The sequence below is a fragment of the Toxotes jaculatrix genome, chromosome 24, assembly GCF_017976425.1.
Source record: "Toxotes jaculatrix isolate fToxJac2 chromosome 24, fToxJac2.pri, whole genome shotgun sequence".
NCBI classification, from domain to species: domain Eukaryota; kingdom Metazoa; phylum Chordata; class Actinopteri; family Toxotidae; genus Toxotes; species Toxotes jaculatrix.
In genome coordinates this window covers 932501-952021 of record NC_054417.1, presented here as the reverse complement: position 1 = coordinate 952021, position 19521 = coordinate 932501, and the positions used below count along the sequence as shown (strand labels likewise).

General features: G+C 48.9%; 1 protein-coding gene across 2 annotated transcripts in view; it reads left to right on the top strand.

Annotated features, from left to right (window-relative positions):
• Positions 1-19521, top strand: part of agap1 (ArfGAP with GTPase domain, ankyrin repeat and PH domain 1) — a 97248-nt gene that overhangs the window by 69185 nt on the left and 8542 nt on the right. For both annotated transcript variants that reach the window (XM_041032219.1, XM_041032218.1), the window contains exons 12-16: positions 966-1130; positions 2787-2948; positions 10760-10914; positions 11749-11839; positions 11940-12162. In XM_041032219.1, the coding sequence (XP_040888153.1) occupies positions 966-1130; positions 2787-2948; positions 10760-10914; positions 11749-11839; positions 11940-12162 (796 nt within the window). The remainder of the gene's footprint in view (positions 1-965; positions 1131-2786; positions 2949-10759; positions 10915-11748; positions 11840-11939; positions 12163-19521) is intronic.

Sequence of the window (19521 nt, the reverse complement as noted above, 5' to 3'; positions counted from 1 at the left end):
CAGAGTGAAAAACAGGAGTTCAGCCTTGAAACACACAAAATGCTTCTCATCACCTGAAGAAAGACGTCGTAAAACAAAAGGTGGAGACACACGAGTGCTCCTCCACGTCTCACACACACACACACACACTCACACACACACACTCACAAGCAGCGCTTATGAGGTGGCTGCTTAAATCAAACACACACACATACTCACACATGGAGCAGGGATCCAGGAGGCCCGAGCTAATAGCATGAATATTCAGCGAGCCGTACTCCATGTACTAATTATTGTCATGAATATTAATGCAATCAGAGTCCTGGCTCCACTCAGCCAGCACCAAGAAATGAGCTGTAATGAGAGAATGAGGGAGGGAGGGGTGAGGGAGAGGGGGAGAATGAGGGAGGGAGGGATGATTCACCCGGCTGTTGGACCATGCAGCCTCTTACTAACTCAAGGGTTTGATTTAAGCAGCCAGCCTGTAAGAGGCTGCCTTTTATGTGTTTCTGTGTGTGTGCTACACAACTGACTGTGCATTTGGACGCATGCGCTGCAAGAATGAGAAAAAAAAAATAACGGCCATCTTAACATTTCATCTCGGTTTTACAAAAAAAAAAAATGTCCCGCTGGGCTGAGATGACAGTAGCTGTTGTCCTGCTGCAGTGAGGACAGAGTGAGACAGGAAGCTTATGGATTCACTTCGTTTGATTCATTAATCAGTGTTTTTATATAAACAGTAGATTAAATGATAAGATGTCATGTGAAGGAGCTGAAAGGCTCCGCAGCTCATCACATTGTTTTAGCCTCTTTTAGCAGCGGTGGAAAAAAACTCAGCAAGTTTGGTTTTAAAGTTTCATTCCTGTCCCGTTTACATTCAGACCCATTCATCCCGTCGCATGAAAACAATCATCAGCTTGTTCATCAGATCTACACTTTCCCGCCTCCTCTCAGACCGCGGCGTTGACCCTGACTTCCTCCCTCAGGTTCGGTGACCAGCAGCTCGTCGGTGTCTCAGATGGCGAGCGGCGTCAGCTTGGTGTCCTTCAACAGCCGCGGTATGGAGGGGATGCACCAGCGCTCGTACTCCGTCTCCAGCGCCGACCAGTGGACCGATGCCACCGTCATCGCCAACTCTGGAGTCAGCACAGGTCAGTAATAACCAGGCTGACGTCGGCCTGATGATTCTGAGAGTGATGTAAAAACAAGAAAAAACACTGTCTTATATCTGAAGCATCTTTTGGTCCTGAAATATTTAAAAGTCCTGATGCGGCTGCTTCATGTAGATCAGGTCCTCTCGTGAAGCTCCACTGCTGGGCCTCAGAGGGCCCCTGTGCGGAGCTCTGTGGGGGAGCCCATCGTTTGTCTCCCATTGATCCACCTGCCAGAGCTCTAATGCTGCCTTAACTGTTTGTCAGGCTAATGGGCCCTGAGTGTGTGTGTGTATGTGTGTGTGTGTGTGTCTGTGTCTGTTAGTATTTGTTTACAAGTGTGTGTGGCTTGTAAAGTGGCAGTGTCACTGAATTCAGCACACACATGCAAAGACTGACAGCTGTCATGATGTGTGTGTGTGTGTGTGTGTGTTGCCGTGACGATAAGCTTGACTGACAGCTCTGTCGTCAGTGCTGTGCCCTCCAGCTCTCCTCAAATAACATTTAAAGCTGTGAAATGCTTTCACTGGACCTCTGGGGGCCACACACACACACACACACACATTGGCCCTTCTATAGTTGAGAGGACACCCATTGACAATCCACTCCCCAGCCCCGGACTCTAACCTGGACCTGACTCTAATCTGGAGCCTAAAACCAGGTGTGAGGACCAGCGTTTGAGCTCACCACAGATGTCGCAGAGGTTGAACTGGGATTTCCCTTCAGGTCTTTTTGGTTCCTCAGCACAGCTGATAATTCAGTGATAAGTGAAGCCCCCTGTCCTGTACATGATGTCTGCGTCTCACCGCACAGAGATTTCTGTGGACAGGACAGTTGTTAAACAGCTGCATCCAAACTGAGTTTGAGAGTTGAGGGAAAACCCACCAAGGAAAACAATCAGAGGGAGGGAGGGAGGGAGAGGAGCAGGAGGAGGTGGAAGTCTTGAGGCTGGAGGTGGTGGGGTGGGGTTAGGGGGCTGACGTGGATAGAGTGCGGCTTGCAGATGGGATGGCCGTTAATCCACGGCGGTTAATTGCGCGCTCGGGGATGGCATCTTGTCAGCAGAGATAAGTTGTCACATTTTCCACTTGAGCTGAGACTAAACGATTGTAAAATAAGTTATGGCCGTCCTTGGGGCTGTCTGCAGTTTGGGGACGCGGCCGCCAGCGAGCGCTTGTGTATATGTGTGTGTGTTTTGTGCACGTGTTTCCATGTCCACGCGCGCCATGCGCATGTCAGTGTCGCCGTCGCACTGTGATATTGATGGAAGCTGAATGTTATTTTATTCTGCCGCTAGTCACAGCTGTCAGTGGCCGCCATGAAGAGTGGAGGGAAGAGAGAGAGAGAGAGAGAGACTCACCTCCCTCCTCTGATAGCCTCGCTCTCCCCCAGGTCCAGCTCCTCTTCCCCCAGATCTTCACATAGAACTGAACAGGGCTCAGTTTCATAATTCCAAATATCTACATGCATATATACTTCTAAATACTTACAAATATCCACATCCTTAAATCAAAGATCTGAAGACTGAAAAACGTCCAAAACTAGCTGCAGATTTATAGTTTGATCAGAAGTTTCTTCAGAAATGTTTGTCTCCACATCAGTTGTACACACTTGAGGGAGAAATCTCTGAGTATCCGTGTTTTTCTGAATTTCCAGACACAGGCCTGGGAGACTCTGTCTGCTCCAGTCCCAGTATCTCCAGCACCACCAGCCCCAAGATGGAGCCGCCGCCGTCGCCGCATGCCAACCGCAAGAAGCACCGGCGGAAGAAGAGCACCAGCAACTTCAAAGCCGACGGCCTCTCTGGTACTGCGGAAGGTAACGCCATGCCCCTCCCCCTCGCCTCGCACTTTCCCCGCCCAAGTCCAAACACTAAATGCAAACAGGACAAATATTCGTTTACAGTTTAAATTCAAAATGAAAACCTGTTTAAGTTTTTGTAAAAGGATCTGAACATCGATGTTCAGCGTCGTCCGCCTGAACTAATCCTTCCCACTGTGAACACTACGTTATGTTTTGGGACCAGGGTTGGGAAACGCAGTCATGTGATCACCTGAGACTCCTGACCTCTGCTGTGAGGGAAGGATCTCTCCATCCTGTCATTCTGTCGACCCTTCATCTCTTCATCGTGTCGGACTTTCTTCTTCTTCTTCTTCTTCTCTGTCTCTGTGTGTCTGTGGATCAGTTTGTAACATGACCACTGCCATTTGGTGGATGCTTTGATCTGTGCTGTTTGTTGGAGAGCTCGAGGACTGGTTCCTCAGACTGAGTCTCAGAGACCACTCAGAGACGGCTCATCATCCAAGCAGAGAGCGAGTGTCGGCCTGCTGGCTGCAGGGCTGTGGGCAGGACCAGTCAGCTCTGGTCTTAGAGACATGGATGGAGACCGGGCTCAGGTCTCAGTATGTGAATTCTGACCGCTGTGGGTTTGCTTCTGATAGTGGTGTCAAACACAAGCTCTGACAAACACTCACACACACTCACACACACTCTCACACACACTCTGATGGCTGAACAGATGTGGCAGCAGCAGCAGATGTGTAATGTTCGTCTCTCCATCACGGAGGCATCAAGCAGCTGACAAGGCAAGTGGCTGTCTGAGTGACGGATGGACGCTGCGACTGCTTTCATCTCTCCACCTCTACTCTTGTTTTCATTCCTTTCATTTTCATTCCTTCTCTCCACTTCCCTCCTCACTTCTCTTCATTTCGCCTGTTCTCCATTTTCTTTCCTCTTCTTTCCTTTCTCTTTTCCCTCCACTTCTCGCCTCATTTTTCCCTCTATCTTAATTTTCACCCTCTTCTTTTCCATTCTTCTAATCTCTCCTCTCCTGCTCACCGTCTTCCTTCTTTCTCAGTCTTTCTGCCCCCATCCTTCTTTTATCCACCTATCAAATAGCCTGTAGTTACTCCTCTTTCCGTGAGCGCCACGCGTTGTCAGACGCTCCCTGACTCCTTCCACTCTCCCGCCCATTAGTCAGCCAAAGAGGCTTAAGTGAAATATTATAAATAATCCACCGTATTGAAATCTTTTATCAGCTGTGTCACTTTCATTATTCAATAAGCGATTAGTAACAGTCTTCCCAATTTAGCCATTAAGCACTGAGCGTGCTCCACCGGCCGCCGGCTCACCGCCTGTCACGCCGTGCGGGCGGGTGAAGTATCTTCATGTCAGAACGAGGCCCGCCGTAATTCATGAGGGGGAACCGCCCTCTGTGGCCGAGCTCCCCCAGGTAGGACCACACCAACACACACACATTCAGCCTGCTGCAGCAGCAGGACGGTGATGTCCAGGCTTCTGTCCAGCAGTTTTGTCCTGATTTTGTCAGGAAGGACTCTGCTGACCTGTAGTCCCACCTGCACAACGAAAATCCCATTTTAACCACAGGAAATCAGGACAGTGGTCCTTAAGTCTGGTCTTGGTCTTGATTCAGACTCGTCTCACCTTCGTGGACATTGTGACTCGGATGTATCTCTGTTTCTGGTGTGGTCTGACCTGGACTCGTCTCAGTTTTTAGTCTCAGTCAAGTCCAGCTTTTGTTTCTCATCGTTTCTTTGCTGTTCTTGTCCAGTGGACGTCTGCCTTCGCTGCTGTTGCTGTTCTTCTTTCTTAATTCAGAGTCCAAAGCTTTGATTGGTCAAATAAACCAAAAAAATGCTAAATTAATTGAAATGAAAATGAAAATAAACTTTATTAGGTCCATCTGTCAGTAAATCCTCCTTCATGGCTGTTACTACATTGTATCCCATTCCTTTATTAACACACACCTGAACACACACACACACACACACACACACACACACACACTCAGTGCCCTGCTGATCACAGCTTCAACATCAGCCACAGTTCTCGTTAACTAGCTGCTGTTTGATACTCTCCCTCTGTGCTGAAGCTTTGAAAGTAGATCTGAAAAATACCTTCACACACACACACAGACACACACACACACACACACACACACACACACACACAGCTTCAGATATGTGAAGTGGCCCCACACAGGTAACAGCAGGATCACTGGCCACATTCCTGGATTTTTTTGTGTTGAGAAATGCTGCTTTGATTCCTCGACCAGTAAACTCCTCAGAACAGGTGGAGCTGACAAGGTGTGTGTGTATGTGTGTGTGTGTGTGTGTGTGTGTGTGTGTGTGTGTGTGTGTGTGTTCATTGTTTTAATTGCCTTCTCAGATTACACACAGGGTGTCTCAGTTTAAGAGCTCCACTTATTCCGTAGTTCTCCCCCCGACCGTCAGTCTGTGTGTCGATCAGTCGTCAGCCGCTCGATGCACCTGCAGCACGTCGCCTCTGACTGCTTCATTGTGAACATGAATTCCTTTAAAGTGGAGGTTAATCAGGAAGATGGGCTCCGCTCGCCATCACAGGTCAATTCGGGTCAGCGGGGGTCGGACAGGTGGGAAACAAAGAGGGCCTCTGTGGTGGAGAGCCCAGGTGGTCCGGCAGGTACCTGACAGTCAGGAGATGTAAATTCTTTCATTCTTTCTTTAGTTTGTTTGTCTGTGTAGTTTCAGTTTATCTGCATCATTCAACATCTCTGCTTTAGTTTTATTCCCTCTACATATTTCACACCTTACTGATGCTCTGCCGTCTGTGAGTCTTTCCTCACACTCTCAGGTCTCAGGTCCAACCTGTGAGCTTTTGAAATCAGCCCTGATTCATTTTTAGATTGATAACGTCACTCAGCTCCCACAGCCGTGAGCAGGCGTGAGCACGCCTCGTCTGGCCCTCTGTGGAAGAACGAGAGGCGCCACAGGAAACAGGCGAGTAACATTTAAAGCGTCTGCGTCTCGTCTCACAGCCACGACTGCATTTCATCCTCTGCAAATGTTGGTTTGATGGCAAATGCTCACAGTAGCCCCGGGGGAGTAAATATTACAGAGGGTGTTCTGTTTAAGACACAGCAGCATTAAAAGGATCAGAGGTCAGAGGTCACGTGGAGCTGCAGTGGAGCCTTAGCCCCGTTCAGTCCTCGTTTCACTTCGCTGTGCGTGAGTTTGTGTCTTCGTGTGTAAGCGTGCATCAGTAACCTGAGCTCTCTGTGATCACTTTGTGTTTGTGCTCATTGGCCCCGCCCACTCCGTACAAAGCCACGCCCCCTCTGAATGTGTTTTTGACACCTGTCTTTCTCTTTGCTTCTTTGTTTATTCATGTCGCCTCATTCCTCCAATCTTCCCTCCTTCTCCACCTCTGTTTTGTCTTTCCTCGGTTCCTCCCTCTCTCCTTTCTCTTCCTGCCTTCGGGGGATGCAGCCAAACGTAAAGCGTGGAAACTAAATCGCGTTGGTAGTCTGCGCAGCATTTACACCACCAGTCTACACAACTCTGAAGGTAAAAGACTGCAGTGGTGGGCCTTTGGCGGACAGGTGGACCCCCAACAGCCCCACCCTGACCCCACCCACTGCTGCAGGGACAGAGCACCCTGTTCCAGAGACATGTACATTACCCACAAATCAGTGATGCATTGATCCGCAGCGTCAGAAGACATCTGGACGTCTTGGTGAAAAATGGGCTACATTAGGTGTGAAAGAGTTTTTTAGATGTCTGAGCTAAGGTTCCTCCAAAGCAGCTGTGGAGATAAATGTGTTCAGACTTTGCACCATGGGAATCGTAGTGAACATCTGCACCCACATTTTTATGTCCACCATCTTTTTTTTCAGAGAACCAGATATTTTCTAACACACTTACAGGAGCTCAGTCACAGACTGTTGTTTATGAAAAACTTAGTATAACTCCAGAATAACTCCTCTGCCCATTTTTAGCCCGGGTGTCTTCTGACCTGCGTGCTGTCAGTGTGTGTTTGATGCACTGCAGAGGAGAAAATGTTCATTATCCTAATGAATCGTCTCCTCTCTGCCCGAGTCACCTGACTTGTCCACCACAGCGTCTTTCCCTCATTGCATCCCCTGCCCCGCCCCCCTCACCTGTGAGGATACAACCAAACAAACGCACCCACTCTGCAGGGGAGAAACACCCTGGAAGCATGCGTTGTACAGGTGGTGTGACATGTGACATGCAGTGAGTGTTGGATGTTCTTCAGATGTGATCGATGTATCTTTGATATATCTTTGCTTTGGTTTTACCTTTTTAAAATGAGCCTTAAGATATCTCAGGTGTCCTCAGGTGTGAGTTTGCTTGTGTGTCTCCATGATTGAGAACAGCGTCAGAACAGGTCAAGTCTCGACGTCACAGCGTTTTCCTCTGCTTCTACATACTCGTTCAAAAAATAGACTTACATATTTCTTTTTCAGGGAGACTTCCGAACAATCGGCTGCAATATTTTCCAGGTTATTAATGTTGTAAAAGGCTGAGAATAATATGGGGAGTAATGACCTGTGTCGCAAAGCAATACTGTGTGCGGTGACATTTAAGGCTTTTAATTTGTGTTTCCCGAGGCCCCCTTTTGTCTCCCTCACGCCTCCCCTCTCATTGCACCTACCGTCCTGCTTGTCACCACCCCCCCGCTGGGCGGTCTCGACACCTCGCACCCCAGATGATAGGCTCGTATGCATGTCCTGCCCCCCTCCGTCCTGTAAATGCTGTATATTTGGTTTGTTCTGTTTCTGCTGTTAAAGGTTGCCGGTGTCAGAGTTCACAAATTGCCTCGGCGCCACCTCTCTCAGTGTGAATGTCGCTCGCAGTAGCCGAGAGCGGTGACAGTAATTACCAATACAGCACGAGTGACTCGCCGTGTGTGTGTTTGTGTGTCTTTGTACTCTCATGCATATGTTCAGTCGTGTACACAAACACTGAGGAGAAGCCGAGCAGGCTCAGGTGGCTGTAAGTGTGTGTGGTAAAGTATTTTCTAAAATCAGGTTCAGAAAATCCTTTTCCTTTGACTGCACCAACCTGCTTTTGTCTTTTTGTCTCTTCAGGATAAAGACAGGTATTTCTGGGAATTCTTGAATTCCTCTGTGTAACTGAGCGACTCCTTTCACTTCACTGTAACATGATTTTAAATATCATGGTGCTTCGCTTTCTCCTGCTCCGACCAGAGCTGAGTGAACAGGCTCAGGTGGGGGTTTTCAGAGTAACTCTGGGCTGTGGGAGTGGTTCCTCACACAGCCTAATGCCCCCCTCATTTTATTCATTAGCCACCGCGGAGCGCTGGGTCAGCGTGCAGCGTTCAGATCCAGGAACAGCGTTTAATTTATGCCGTGGAGACGCAGGCCCTTTCTGGATTGTTGGTTTCCATAATTGTCAAGCAGCCAAACACCCCTCCCCCTGAAAACAGAGAATCATGGGAATTTAATTATGATGGGATTCTTGCTCTTGACCCTGCAGGGCTCAGCTCGAGCTTGATGGGTGGGCCGTCGCTCAGAACGAAGATACGCACGGCCTCCAAACACACTCTGAGAAAATATCATTCACTGTGTGTGTTTTGTAGTTTCTCTTCGTTAGACACGTATCACGTGTCACATGTGATGTCTCATCATGTAGCATGAATCAAACATGTACTTGGTAACCCACCAGCAGCTGCTTCTTCCATCCTCTGACCTGCAGACGGATCACATGAGGTCACCGGTGTGTTGACTCCTGGGTCGCTGCAGTAAGACGCGTCAACAAGTGTCAACATGAAGGAGAAAAAGCTGCAGGTGCTGATGCTGCTGAAATGCCACGTTGTGTTGCAGGATTGCTGAGTTTTAATTTGAAATGTTGTGTATTTGTTCTGTTGTTGAGGAAGGTTTTGACAGCAGAGGTTTGGAGGTTTCATTTTTTATTTAGTTTCTGTCTCACTCATGTCAGAGTCGGAGGGTTTATTTTCGTAGTTTTATTTTCATTTAGTTTTATCACATTTAAATTGTGGAAAGAAGTTGTTGGATTTTCACGTGATATTTTAACGTCATGTCGTTTTCGTAGTGGAACAGAAGGAAGGAATATTTTTCTTTGTCATAGTTTCAAGTCTGGTTTAACCTTGAGCCATTAACCAGCCCTTGTAAACAGTAGTTTTAATTAGCATCAACTAATCAGACTCAGCCCATCAGCAGCCTGAAGCCCCAAAGAGATGAAAATGATTCACAGTTATCTTCAGCAAAGGAAACTTTGGTCAGCAAAGGTGTTTTCAATCCCTTTATCCTGGAAGTGGAAAGGTTTCTCAGCCAGTCGTTTGGCCTCAGGCCTCTTCCTTCCATCCTTACCTTCCGTCCTTCCTCTCCTCGGACAAGGCCATTGATTATCCAGAGCTGAGCCAGAGGGGAACTTCAGCTCCGGTGCTCTGAGACGCTCCCAATTAGCCAAATGACTGGAGCTGAGGAAGCGCAAATGGTCGTTCCCTCGCGGGCCGGCCGTGACCGCTCTCCGACTGATTAAACCTCTCATCTTTTCACTGCTTCACTCCCGGCACACGTCATGAAACTGCTGCTTCCAGAAACGCTCGGCCGAAGTATCATGAATGATGACCGACCTCAGCGCTGAGATATCCTACGAGCCCTCCTCCCGTGCTGCTTCATATGAACGTATGTGGCTGATAAAGGAAACCGTGGGGCTTTATTTCCTCTTACATGACTGCTACAACCTTGTCTGTTGCAGATACACACAGCGTCTTCAAGTGGTTTTGTTGAGGGTCATACCAACAGAAACTGAGGAACATGGGAATTATCAGCCGTGCTGGAGGCCGTCCTTTGATTAAGTGAATACCCCTGTGTACCCCCCCCCCCCCCCCATCTCTTACCTCCTCACTGAGGCTAATTGTAAACAGAGCCGCTTGCTGTCTGATCTGCTGTGGTGATGATACCGGCTCACAGCCGTGCCCCCGCTTCACCTCTGCTTCCCTCCTCTCTGTGGTCAGAAATAGCTTCCAAATGTGCCCGGGTTCTTCACAGACACATCCGAACATCCCTCCTACCCGAGCTCTGAGAGCGAGCTCGACGTTAGAGCGTTTAAACATTTCAAACCTCGGAGCAACAAAAGTACAACACAACAAAATCCAGTTCATACAACACGAAAGACTCAGACACATTTTCAAACTGTCTGCAGCACCACAAAGAGGAATCTCTTCAAAAGTCATATACAAACACACACATGCTCACACACACTTGGCATAATTGACTCCTGATTGTCCCATTAACCTCTGAGGGGGTTCTGGGTAATGGATCCATATGTCCCCCCTCCAGCAGGCCCTGATTGTAATGACTGACCTCTCCCAGTGACATGTCAGCAATGGGGGGGGGTTAGGGCCCCTTAATTTGGGTGACATCCTGGCTTCAGGGGGCGGGGTCACACAGGTCAGCAGTGGTTGGTTCAGGAGAACAGGTGTCCCTCGGTCAGAGCGTGTGATTGAATGAAAAGGACACACATGGACAGAGCTGCTGGGGGAATTCTGTTTGCAGGTAATATGGAACCAACATGCTTCTTGCAGTAGACTCTTCTAGATTTCTTACAGTCATGTTCTGATGGATTTGAGGGTTTTGAGTCTCACAGTTAGCTGAACTCAAATCAAGGTGAGAAGCTGCTGCAGAGCCCAGTGCTGCGGTTAGAGTGACTGTCTGAACTGAGCTGAACTCTTCTTCTCTCTGTGGATTAGAGCGTAAACCAAATGGCTGCAGTGTGAGTGGCTGGACGCGTCTGCGATGAGATGAGAGTTCCTGTTCTAAATCTCTGTTTCCTCTCCAACAGAACAAGAGGAGAACTTTGAGTTCACCATCGTGTCGCTGACGGGGCAGACGTGGCATTTTGAAGCCACTTCCTACGAGGAGCGAGACGCCTGGGTCCAGGTCATCGAGAGCCAGATCCTGGCCAGTCTGCAGTCCTGTGAGAGCAGCAAGAACAAGGTGAACACCACAAACCAAACTCTGAAAACACGAGCAGAAGAATTCAGCCGTCACGCAGACAACATGGCTGTGATGTGTGAGAAACCGAACGGAGAGAAAGCTGCACACATTTAACAATATGACAACATGAGTGTGAAAAATCCGATTACAATCAGAGACGTTTGGAGAAGGAACATTAAAACTGAATGAGCTGCACTGAACAGTGCGTCACACTGCATGTGGAAGATATGACGATAAAAACCAGAGTTCACAGACACACACTGTTCTCACTGAGCATTACCTGCTTACACACACACACACACACACGTTCGCTCACATAATTACAAAATACCAATTACTGTACCTCACATTCAGCCTCTGCGTTGCCATTTCCCACCTGCACATGCAGCAGGCGGCTTCGCTCTCAGTCGAGGCCCGCTGTGTTTACGCCTCAGGCTCTCAGCCTTTTATAGCCCCCCCCCCAAAAAAACACCGGCCACCCCTCCCTCCCCTCTTTTCATTTGTTTGCTGTGTTATTCCTTCGTTCCTCGACATCACTGGGTTTAGGCTCAAACAGCAGCAACGTTGGTCGGACTCACATCTGTTCATCGTTTGAAGCCAGAGCGGACGAAGCAGACGCACACACACCTGAGCTTTAACCACCTGTGAGCTCATGAGTGTGATCCATGTTTTGAACCTGAATGCTAATGCTGAGTTAGCACTGAATCTATGAGCTGATAAAGTATGTTATCAAAGTATGTTCAATCTGTTTGTACTGATTAGTCAGGTTCTTCCCTCCCAGTTTAGCCCAAACACAACATTGTGGTCTGAGTTGTGTTTGCTTTTTCCTCCCAGTCTCGTCTGACCAGCCAGACGGAGGCGATGGCTCTGCAGTCCATCAGAAGCATTCGAGGAAACGGCCTGTGTGCCGACTGTGAAGCTCAGAGTGAGTACCGCCACAGATACCTTCTAAAACCTAGACTTTACATAGTAGCGTTAAAGAAACACGGGTATTAGCCTTTAACACGTCTGTTGGTCTCCTCCAGACCCGGACTGGGCGAGTCTGAACCTTGGAGCCCTGATCTGCATCGAGTGCTCGGGGATCCACAGGAACCTGGGCACCCACCTGTCCAGGGTTCGCTCCCTGGACCTGGACGAGTGGCCGCTGGAGCTCATCAAGGTCATGTCGGCCATCGGCAACGAGCTCGCCAACAGCGTGTGGGAGGCCAACGCTCAGGGACGCCTCAAACCCGGACCAGATGCCAGCAGGTAGGAAGCACACACAGGACGCCGCGTGGGAGACGGCAGGAAGTTTATGTTTGTGTTTGGAAAAGAATGAAAGCAAAGGAGCTGGTGCTGTGACATCAAACATCCAAATCAACATGTGCAGATTCTTACTGAGGTTGATTATTGTTGGAGTCTGGTCTCAGTGCACTGCTGCCAGCTGCAGATAGGGGGCAGTGTTTCAGTGTTGGAGGCACAGCAGGGTTCATGCAGGATGTGTTGGATATTGACAGAAATGCCCACGTACCCTGCTCCTGTGTGTGTGTGTGTGTGTGTGTGTGTGTGTGTGTGTTGCAGACTACATGGGATAGTAACAATTGGGTGAACTTTAGCGTGACGTCGGTGTTGATCAGTGTGTACTTGCATGTGTGTGTCTGTGTGTGGTGTGTAATTATCGGCCGCTGCAGCTCTGGGAAGCCAGCAGCCATCATAACAAATTAGAGCTGACTGCCATCCGCATAAAGATCGACTTCCCCGTCCTCCCCCCTCCACTCACCCCCCCCAACGCTCATTAGTCAACAGAAGCACCTTATAATTACTCCCCACATGACCCCCCCCCAAAACACACGCACACACTGACACGCGGTGTGTACACACACACACAGATTTTAACCTTGTATGCACATAAACAAATACAAAGACACGACTGTTCTACATAAACACTTTCACTGAAGTTACAGGAGTAACACTACACTGTAAAAATACCTGATTTAAAAAGTTTGTATTTGTTTCAGACTAAATATTTTCCTTATGGGAGAAAGAGAAATAATTGTAATGCAGTAAATGTTAATTTGATAATATCCATTGTAATAAATTGAATAAAGATGATTCTAACACGTTACAGCTGTGCAGACACATCTGTAATCCTACAGTCTGACCAGTAAGTGTCCAAATATAGTAATACTCAAGTAAAGTACAGTACTCAGAGTATACTACAGTACACTCCTCCTGTTAAAAATACTGAGTAATGTGTTTCAGTCATATTCCAGCATTTTGAGAAACTCAGTGTATCGTGAACATTGTGTACATGTTTGTAATTCACAGTGAAACAGGCAGAGAGTTGCTGTGGACACGCACACACACACACACACACACGCACACACACTGAGTATCGACGTGCCATTAGCCCTCCTCCATCAGAGCACTAATGCTTTTATTGTTGCTCATGTTCCTATTTATTTATGAATCTGAAGCCTGTTTCCCCCGAAGAGATTAGAGAAGGAGGTCAATATTATCTCAATTAACCCGCGACGCTCCACTGCTCCTCCATCCCTCCCCCTCCCTCCCCCTCTCCCCTTCTCCCCCCGTCCTGTCGATAGTATTTATCAGTCCATTCCTTAAGTAGCTCGCTGTTTGTCGTTTCCCCTCCATAAATCCCCCCATCTCTCTCTGTTTCTTGGTTTCCTTCTCTTTGTTGATTTCTCCATCCATCTCTCTCCTGGCGTTGGGTGTGTGTGTGTGTGGGGTGGGGGGGACTGTTTATATCCCATCTTTGATCCTGTACCTGTCACAGTCTCAGTTTGTACCCTCTCCACTGTAAATATGACAGATAAAACAGACGGAAGGCTGAAAAGGTCCAAGTGAATCATTCTCCATCTCTTTAGTGAAATCCATCCAGTTAACTTGCATAAACCACAGTGATATCAGTGATGCTGCTGTCTCTCCTGAAAATGTCTTTTTTTTCTTACACTCTTGAATCCCAGTGGGAGCCGGCCTGGTTGGATAAAGGACAGCGAATGGAAACGCAATAATTTACAGTTTATTTTGCAGAAATTTCAGAAATCCACTTAAAATTAGCACAATTCAAAAAAATCCACTTTTTTTCCTTTTCCTCCTTCTGTTGTCCTGTCTGTCACACACACACACACACACAGACACACACACACACAGACACAGACACACACACACCGTGGGAGGAAGGCGTGCAGGTTTTATGACAGCTTTATGGAGTGCCAGTGACGGTCTATGAAATGATATGTAGAAGCTGTGTCACTGAGGTTACATTCACTCACTGCTCCTCTGAGATTACACATCAACCTGCGAGACGACAACAAGCATCAGAACATACAAGTGTTACATACACTGAAACACATCACGTACAGGAAGTGATGTTGCTTCAGCTTCCTCTTAATGATACCTCACATGTTGTATTGTGAGTTAATTCACTTCAGATATCTAAAATCGAGACGTTGCTTGTCGTGAGGATCCAATCAGAAACCTGCACAGACGAGACAAGAGGACTGTGTGGAGGTTGAGAAATGTGAAAAGGCCGGTGGAGCCTTTGTCCAGGCTGCAGGAGGGATGGGAGGGGGGAGGCAGAAGGGGGGTGGGGGGGGTTGTGGGGGCTGATAGATGGAAAAATGCCCTCCCCTCGTGGTCTCTCAAGTGAGTAATAGAGGCCGAAATTTCATTTTGCAAGTGGCTGATTTAATGATCCAAAGGGTAATTAATGGCCTGATTATCTTAATGTTAAATATGGCCAGCAGCAATTACACTGACCTCCTGTCTGTCAAGGTCTGGCCCCACACTCTCGCCTCCCAATTAGGTCCTGTTTGGAGATTTGGAGGTGGGGTGGAGAGATGGATAGATGGAAGGAGGGAGGAAAACTGGGAGAACAGGAGGGAGAGAAAGAGGTGGATAGGAGGAAAATGGAATGGGAGAGATAGAGAGGAGGAGGAGGGTGTGGAAGGTGGGAAGGAAAAGGGGAGTAAGGGATGGAGAAAGCAAGAAAAGAGCAGGAACAGATGGAAATGGAAGACAAAGAAAGGAATTCGCGGGGATGGGTGCGAAAAAGAGAGCGAAAAGAAAAGATAGGAAGACTGGGCGGAGGACGGAGTCACGAGGAGGAGGTGCATTAGTATGGCCGTCAGCGTTAAACACTGTTTTTTCCTCTCCTCCACCCTGCTCCCCTCCCCTGTCGACTTCCTGGTCCGACTGGAGGGAGGAGTTATGTGGGGAGAGCTCGCACCTCTCCTCCACAGCGCCGCCCCCGTTCAGTGAGATATGTGACAGGGCCGCGCCGCGCCACGTCCAACTGTTGTCATCATCTCTTTATCTTCCCCTTTTCCTCTCGTTTCAATCCTCCTCCCGTGTGTCTGCCCACAGCGACGGCTGGTCCAGGTCTCATTAACATCAGCGAGCCTCCGTGTGTGTGTGTGTGTGTGTGTGTGTGTGTGTGTGTGTGTGTGTGTGTGTGTGTGTGTGTGTGTGTGTGTGTGTGTGTGTGTGTGGGTGGAGGGGGGGGGGGGGGTGTTGGTGCACTGTCGGTGCTAATCGTTTTAGGGCTGGAGCTCATTGCTGCAAATACAACGTCTTGCCACGCCTGTTCAGCACTACAATGCTTCATTATGAAGTGAGATACTTGTTGACATGCGTCCCTTGCAGTGGTGTAGAGGGGGGACAGCGGAGCGGGGACTAAGCTGTGAAGCTTGGAGGGTGGTTGCAGTGTGGATGAACACCAACCGTGCCAGCTCTGCTGCGCCAGAGGGATCCTGTTAGAAGGATTTCGTTCCCTGGTACAAACCACAAAAAGACTCCGCCGTCCTCTAAACGTTCCCATTAACCTCTGGCTGCCCGCGGTCAGCCGTCATCACCTCAGCTGGCGCGGTTGCCCGGTGCCGCGCCCCAGCTGATGCCACTGCTGAAGGGGCTGCTAAGTTTGGGCACGCTGCCCGTCGTGGAGCACCCACAAGGGCTCACTGGCTCGGCCATCACTGCCGCAGCACCCGTGGTCCTGCGTTCTTGGCGCCGCAGCTCATTGTTTTAATTATCTGTCGAGTGGCACATCAACACCAGCACCCAAGGCCTGCTCAGGCTCTGTTTGACGCAGCGTGTTAGCAGGCCTGAGTGGACAGCAAGTGACAGTGCTGCTAATCCGGCCTCCTGGCCACCGGACTGAGGAGGTGGTTGCCGGCCATGTGCCTCCATCCCCTGGGCGTCCTGCGTCCTCGAACCCCCCTGCCCGCCCCTCGTGCCAACTCCTGACCTTTGGCGGTCTGTCGTAGAGGGTCAGCGTCTTGGCCTGACAACTACAGCTACTGAACAAAAAACTGCAAACACAAGACTGAATAATGGACCTGTCCACAAAGACAATGCAGTTTGATTTTCACTTAAATTTAAAATGTCACAGAATAATCTCAAATCTGTAGAAACCCTGTGAATAGAGAACGGAGTCTGGTGGAGTCCTCAGCAGGAATCAGTGTGCAGCGTGAACAATAGGAAGGAGGCAGAGAGATGTAGGTACTGGGGCGCCACACCTTAATTAGACAGCAGAAAAATGAGCAGGAACGAGGGCGGCTAAAGATTGAACATGAAGGGCTACGCATCACGGCTACGCATCACGCCGCCGCCGCCTCACCACCACACACTTAACAGCGGGCCCCACATGACGAATGCACGACCAGTAATAATTCAGCAGCAGGTCTGTCGGCGCTGGGAGCCAGGAGAGGGGAAAGAATGAGGGCCCTTTATGGGAACAGATTAGTCTTGTTCCCCCCTCAGAAAAGGCCAGCACTAACAGATTTAAAATTAGACCAGGGGCTTTTAATCTGGGCCGGGGTGCAGGTGTGGCAGGCACCCCGACACGGCATCGGGATTGGGCTCAGGGGACCAGATGGGGCGACCGGGAGAAGGAGGCGGGCAGGGGGCCCACATCACAAGATAATTGCCCCCCAGGGTCAGAGGCAATGGTGGGGGAAGGAGGGGGCAGTCCTGCCTCGTACTCCATAAAACCCAAACTCATATCAGTCACACACACACACACACACACCCCTCCCCTCCTGATTCTGTGATCATAACACAGATTGGACTGGTGTGATCTGAGATGGACACATGCCACATCAGAGGCTTCGTCTGCTGCAGATCAGGGAGGAAACGTCGTTAGTAACAGGCAGGACGACGGCTGACACCGGAGGATTTAACGTCACCTCATCGTCATGCATTCTGTCTTCAGCCTGCCTCCTGTCGTCTCAGCTGAGTGTTTGTACTCATGCAGTAGAATTCAGATATATATTAGAATAACACATCAGAAACACGATGAGATAAACAATATAGATATAAGATAATGAAGAGAGAAACGCTGCTGTGGATAATTCTGTTGTTATCAACATGATAAAATCTGTTGATTTTACTGATGGATAAATTATGACTAAATTCAGGTCACGGTGTTCAGTGGATGGAGGGAAGAAGAGTGAGCAGCGTTAGATCCAGGTTGGAATAAAAGAATTGTTCTTTAAGGTTCGTGCTCGAAGTCTTAGTGACGTTATTTATTTACAAACTCACTTTCCAACTCGCGAGATTCAGCTCAGAGGTGAGAGTACGTCCTAGATCAGCCTCCTACAGTGTGTGTGTGTGTGTGCGTGTGTGCGTGTGTGTGTGTGTGTGTGTGTGTGTGTGTGTGTGCGTGTGTGTGTGTGTGTGTGTGTGTGTTGCTGCCTGTGATCCAGTGTGTACAGATAGAGCCGAGCTCTGTTTCATCTGCGTCGGTTAACTAGCTGATCCCGCCTGCCATCATCTCCCCGCCATTATCTACAGCCCCTGCTGATACGAGCCGGCCCCACGGCCTGCATTTTAAACAGCACACACACACACACACACACACACACACACACACACACACACACACACACACACACACACACACACACACACACACACAGTAAGGAAGAGAGCCTCATGACAGGCAGGGCCAGTGCAAACGTTGAAAAATAATTGGCCTCTACATTCTAATTCATCTGTAAAAGGGAGGCCTTGATTAAATTAGTCCTAATAGACATTATTTTGTACATGACTGCCTCGCCGCTGCCTGTAACCGTGTCCCCCAACTCGCCTAACAAGCCCTCCAATTTACTATTGACATTAAGCCGGCTGACACGAGCCAATCACTGGGCCATTCATCGTTTGTCATCACGGCGAGGTTATGCTAATGCGGGCTAAAAGCACAAACTAAATGCACATTCTTTATGCCTGAGTCATCAGATTAACCTCGCCGTCCTCTCCCCCCTCCCCTCCCTTATTTTAATAATGAAGAAATAAATAACGCTCTCTACGTTCGTGACTCTGTCCGTCCTCTGCCGCTCGCCGGCTTCGCTCTGCTCCTTCTCGCCGTAAGCCAGCAGGGGCCGGCTCCTGGAGCAGAAATGAATCTGTACGCCAACGGTACGAAACCCCGTCCCCCCACCCTCCTCACCCTTTGGCTAATTGGCTCAGTCGGCAAATTGCTCATACAATAAAGAAAAGGGAGAAAGGGGGTGGAAGAACTCGACGGCAGAGTTGTCCTCGTGTTTGTGGGTAATGTGTTTGGATTGAATGGGTTCACTGTGAACCGCGGCCGACTGGTAAACATTAGAAACCTTCAGACGCACAGAGACACTTCACTCAAGAAGCATCGCCCATTTTTATTTGGGTATAATTCACCCAGAGTGTTTACAGCTCCTCTGAGGAGGAAACCGTTGGTCTCTGTCTCTGCGATGTTTGCTTCACTCATTCGTCCCTTGAAAGAATTTAATGCCGCAGAAAACAGAGTAAAGCCTGGAAAAGAGGAGCGTGCACAGACAACTCGTGAAGGAGGAAACACACGAGGCCAGTTTCTGGACCGGAAGAGAAAAATATAGTTTAGTTTTGTTTTCACATGAGGGCCCCGACCATGAGGCCTGAGCTGTCAGGGCCCCGTCACCTCTTTCAGATCAGTAACAGCAGACCCCTGAAGACTCAAAGTCCTGGTGCTGTGACTTAGCAGGAGTCTGAATACGATCAGTCCGTGTTCATCGCTGGGTGTGGGGAAGGTTTCTGCTGCCGACTGATGTTACACCACGCTGTGATCTGTGGCCTGTGGAGGAATCTTTGTTTTCACCTCAGGAATGACGAAGAGAAGTCGTTGTGTGACTGGTTTTGTGAATTTGTGTGACTGTAGTGGTTTTCTCGTCCCGTCCTGATCATGACAGCTTAACGTGAAATCAGTCCGGTCCTGTGGGAGTGTGGCGGGACCTCTGAGACCCTCGATCCCACATGTAGACGTTAATTATCAGTTTATCGGACGGTGACCTCAGATCTCTGCTTCCCAAGAAGACGCTTTAAAGATTTTAGATTAGCTAAGATGTTGTCCTTGCTGTCCCTCTGTCTCTAACTCCCCTCTTTTTTTTATCTCCCTTCTTCCATCTCTTTTTCAGGAACCTCCCCCTTTTCTCCCCCTCTGTGTGTGTGTGGTGTTTCAGCCCAGAGATCAGCTCCTCATCAGTTTCTCCTCCACTTCTCCACCTTTTCTCTCACTCTTTCTTTCCTTATTTGCATTGTCTCTCTCCTATTTTTTAGTCTCTGTACGATTTAACCCCCATCTCCGTCTAGTTG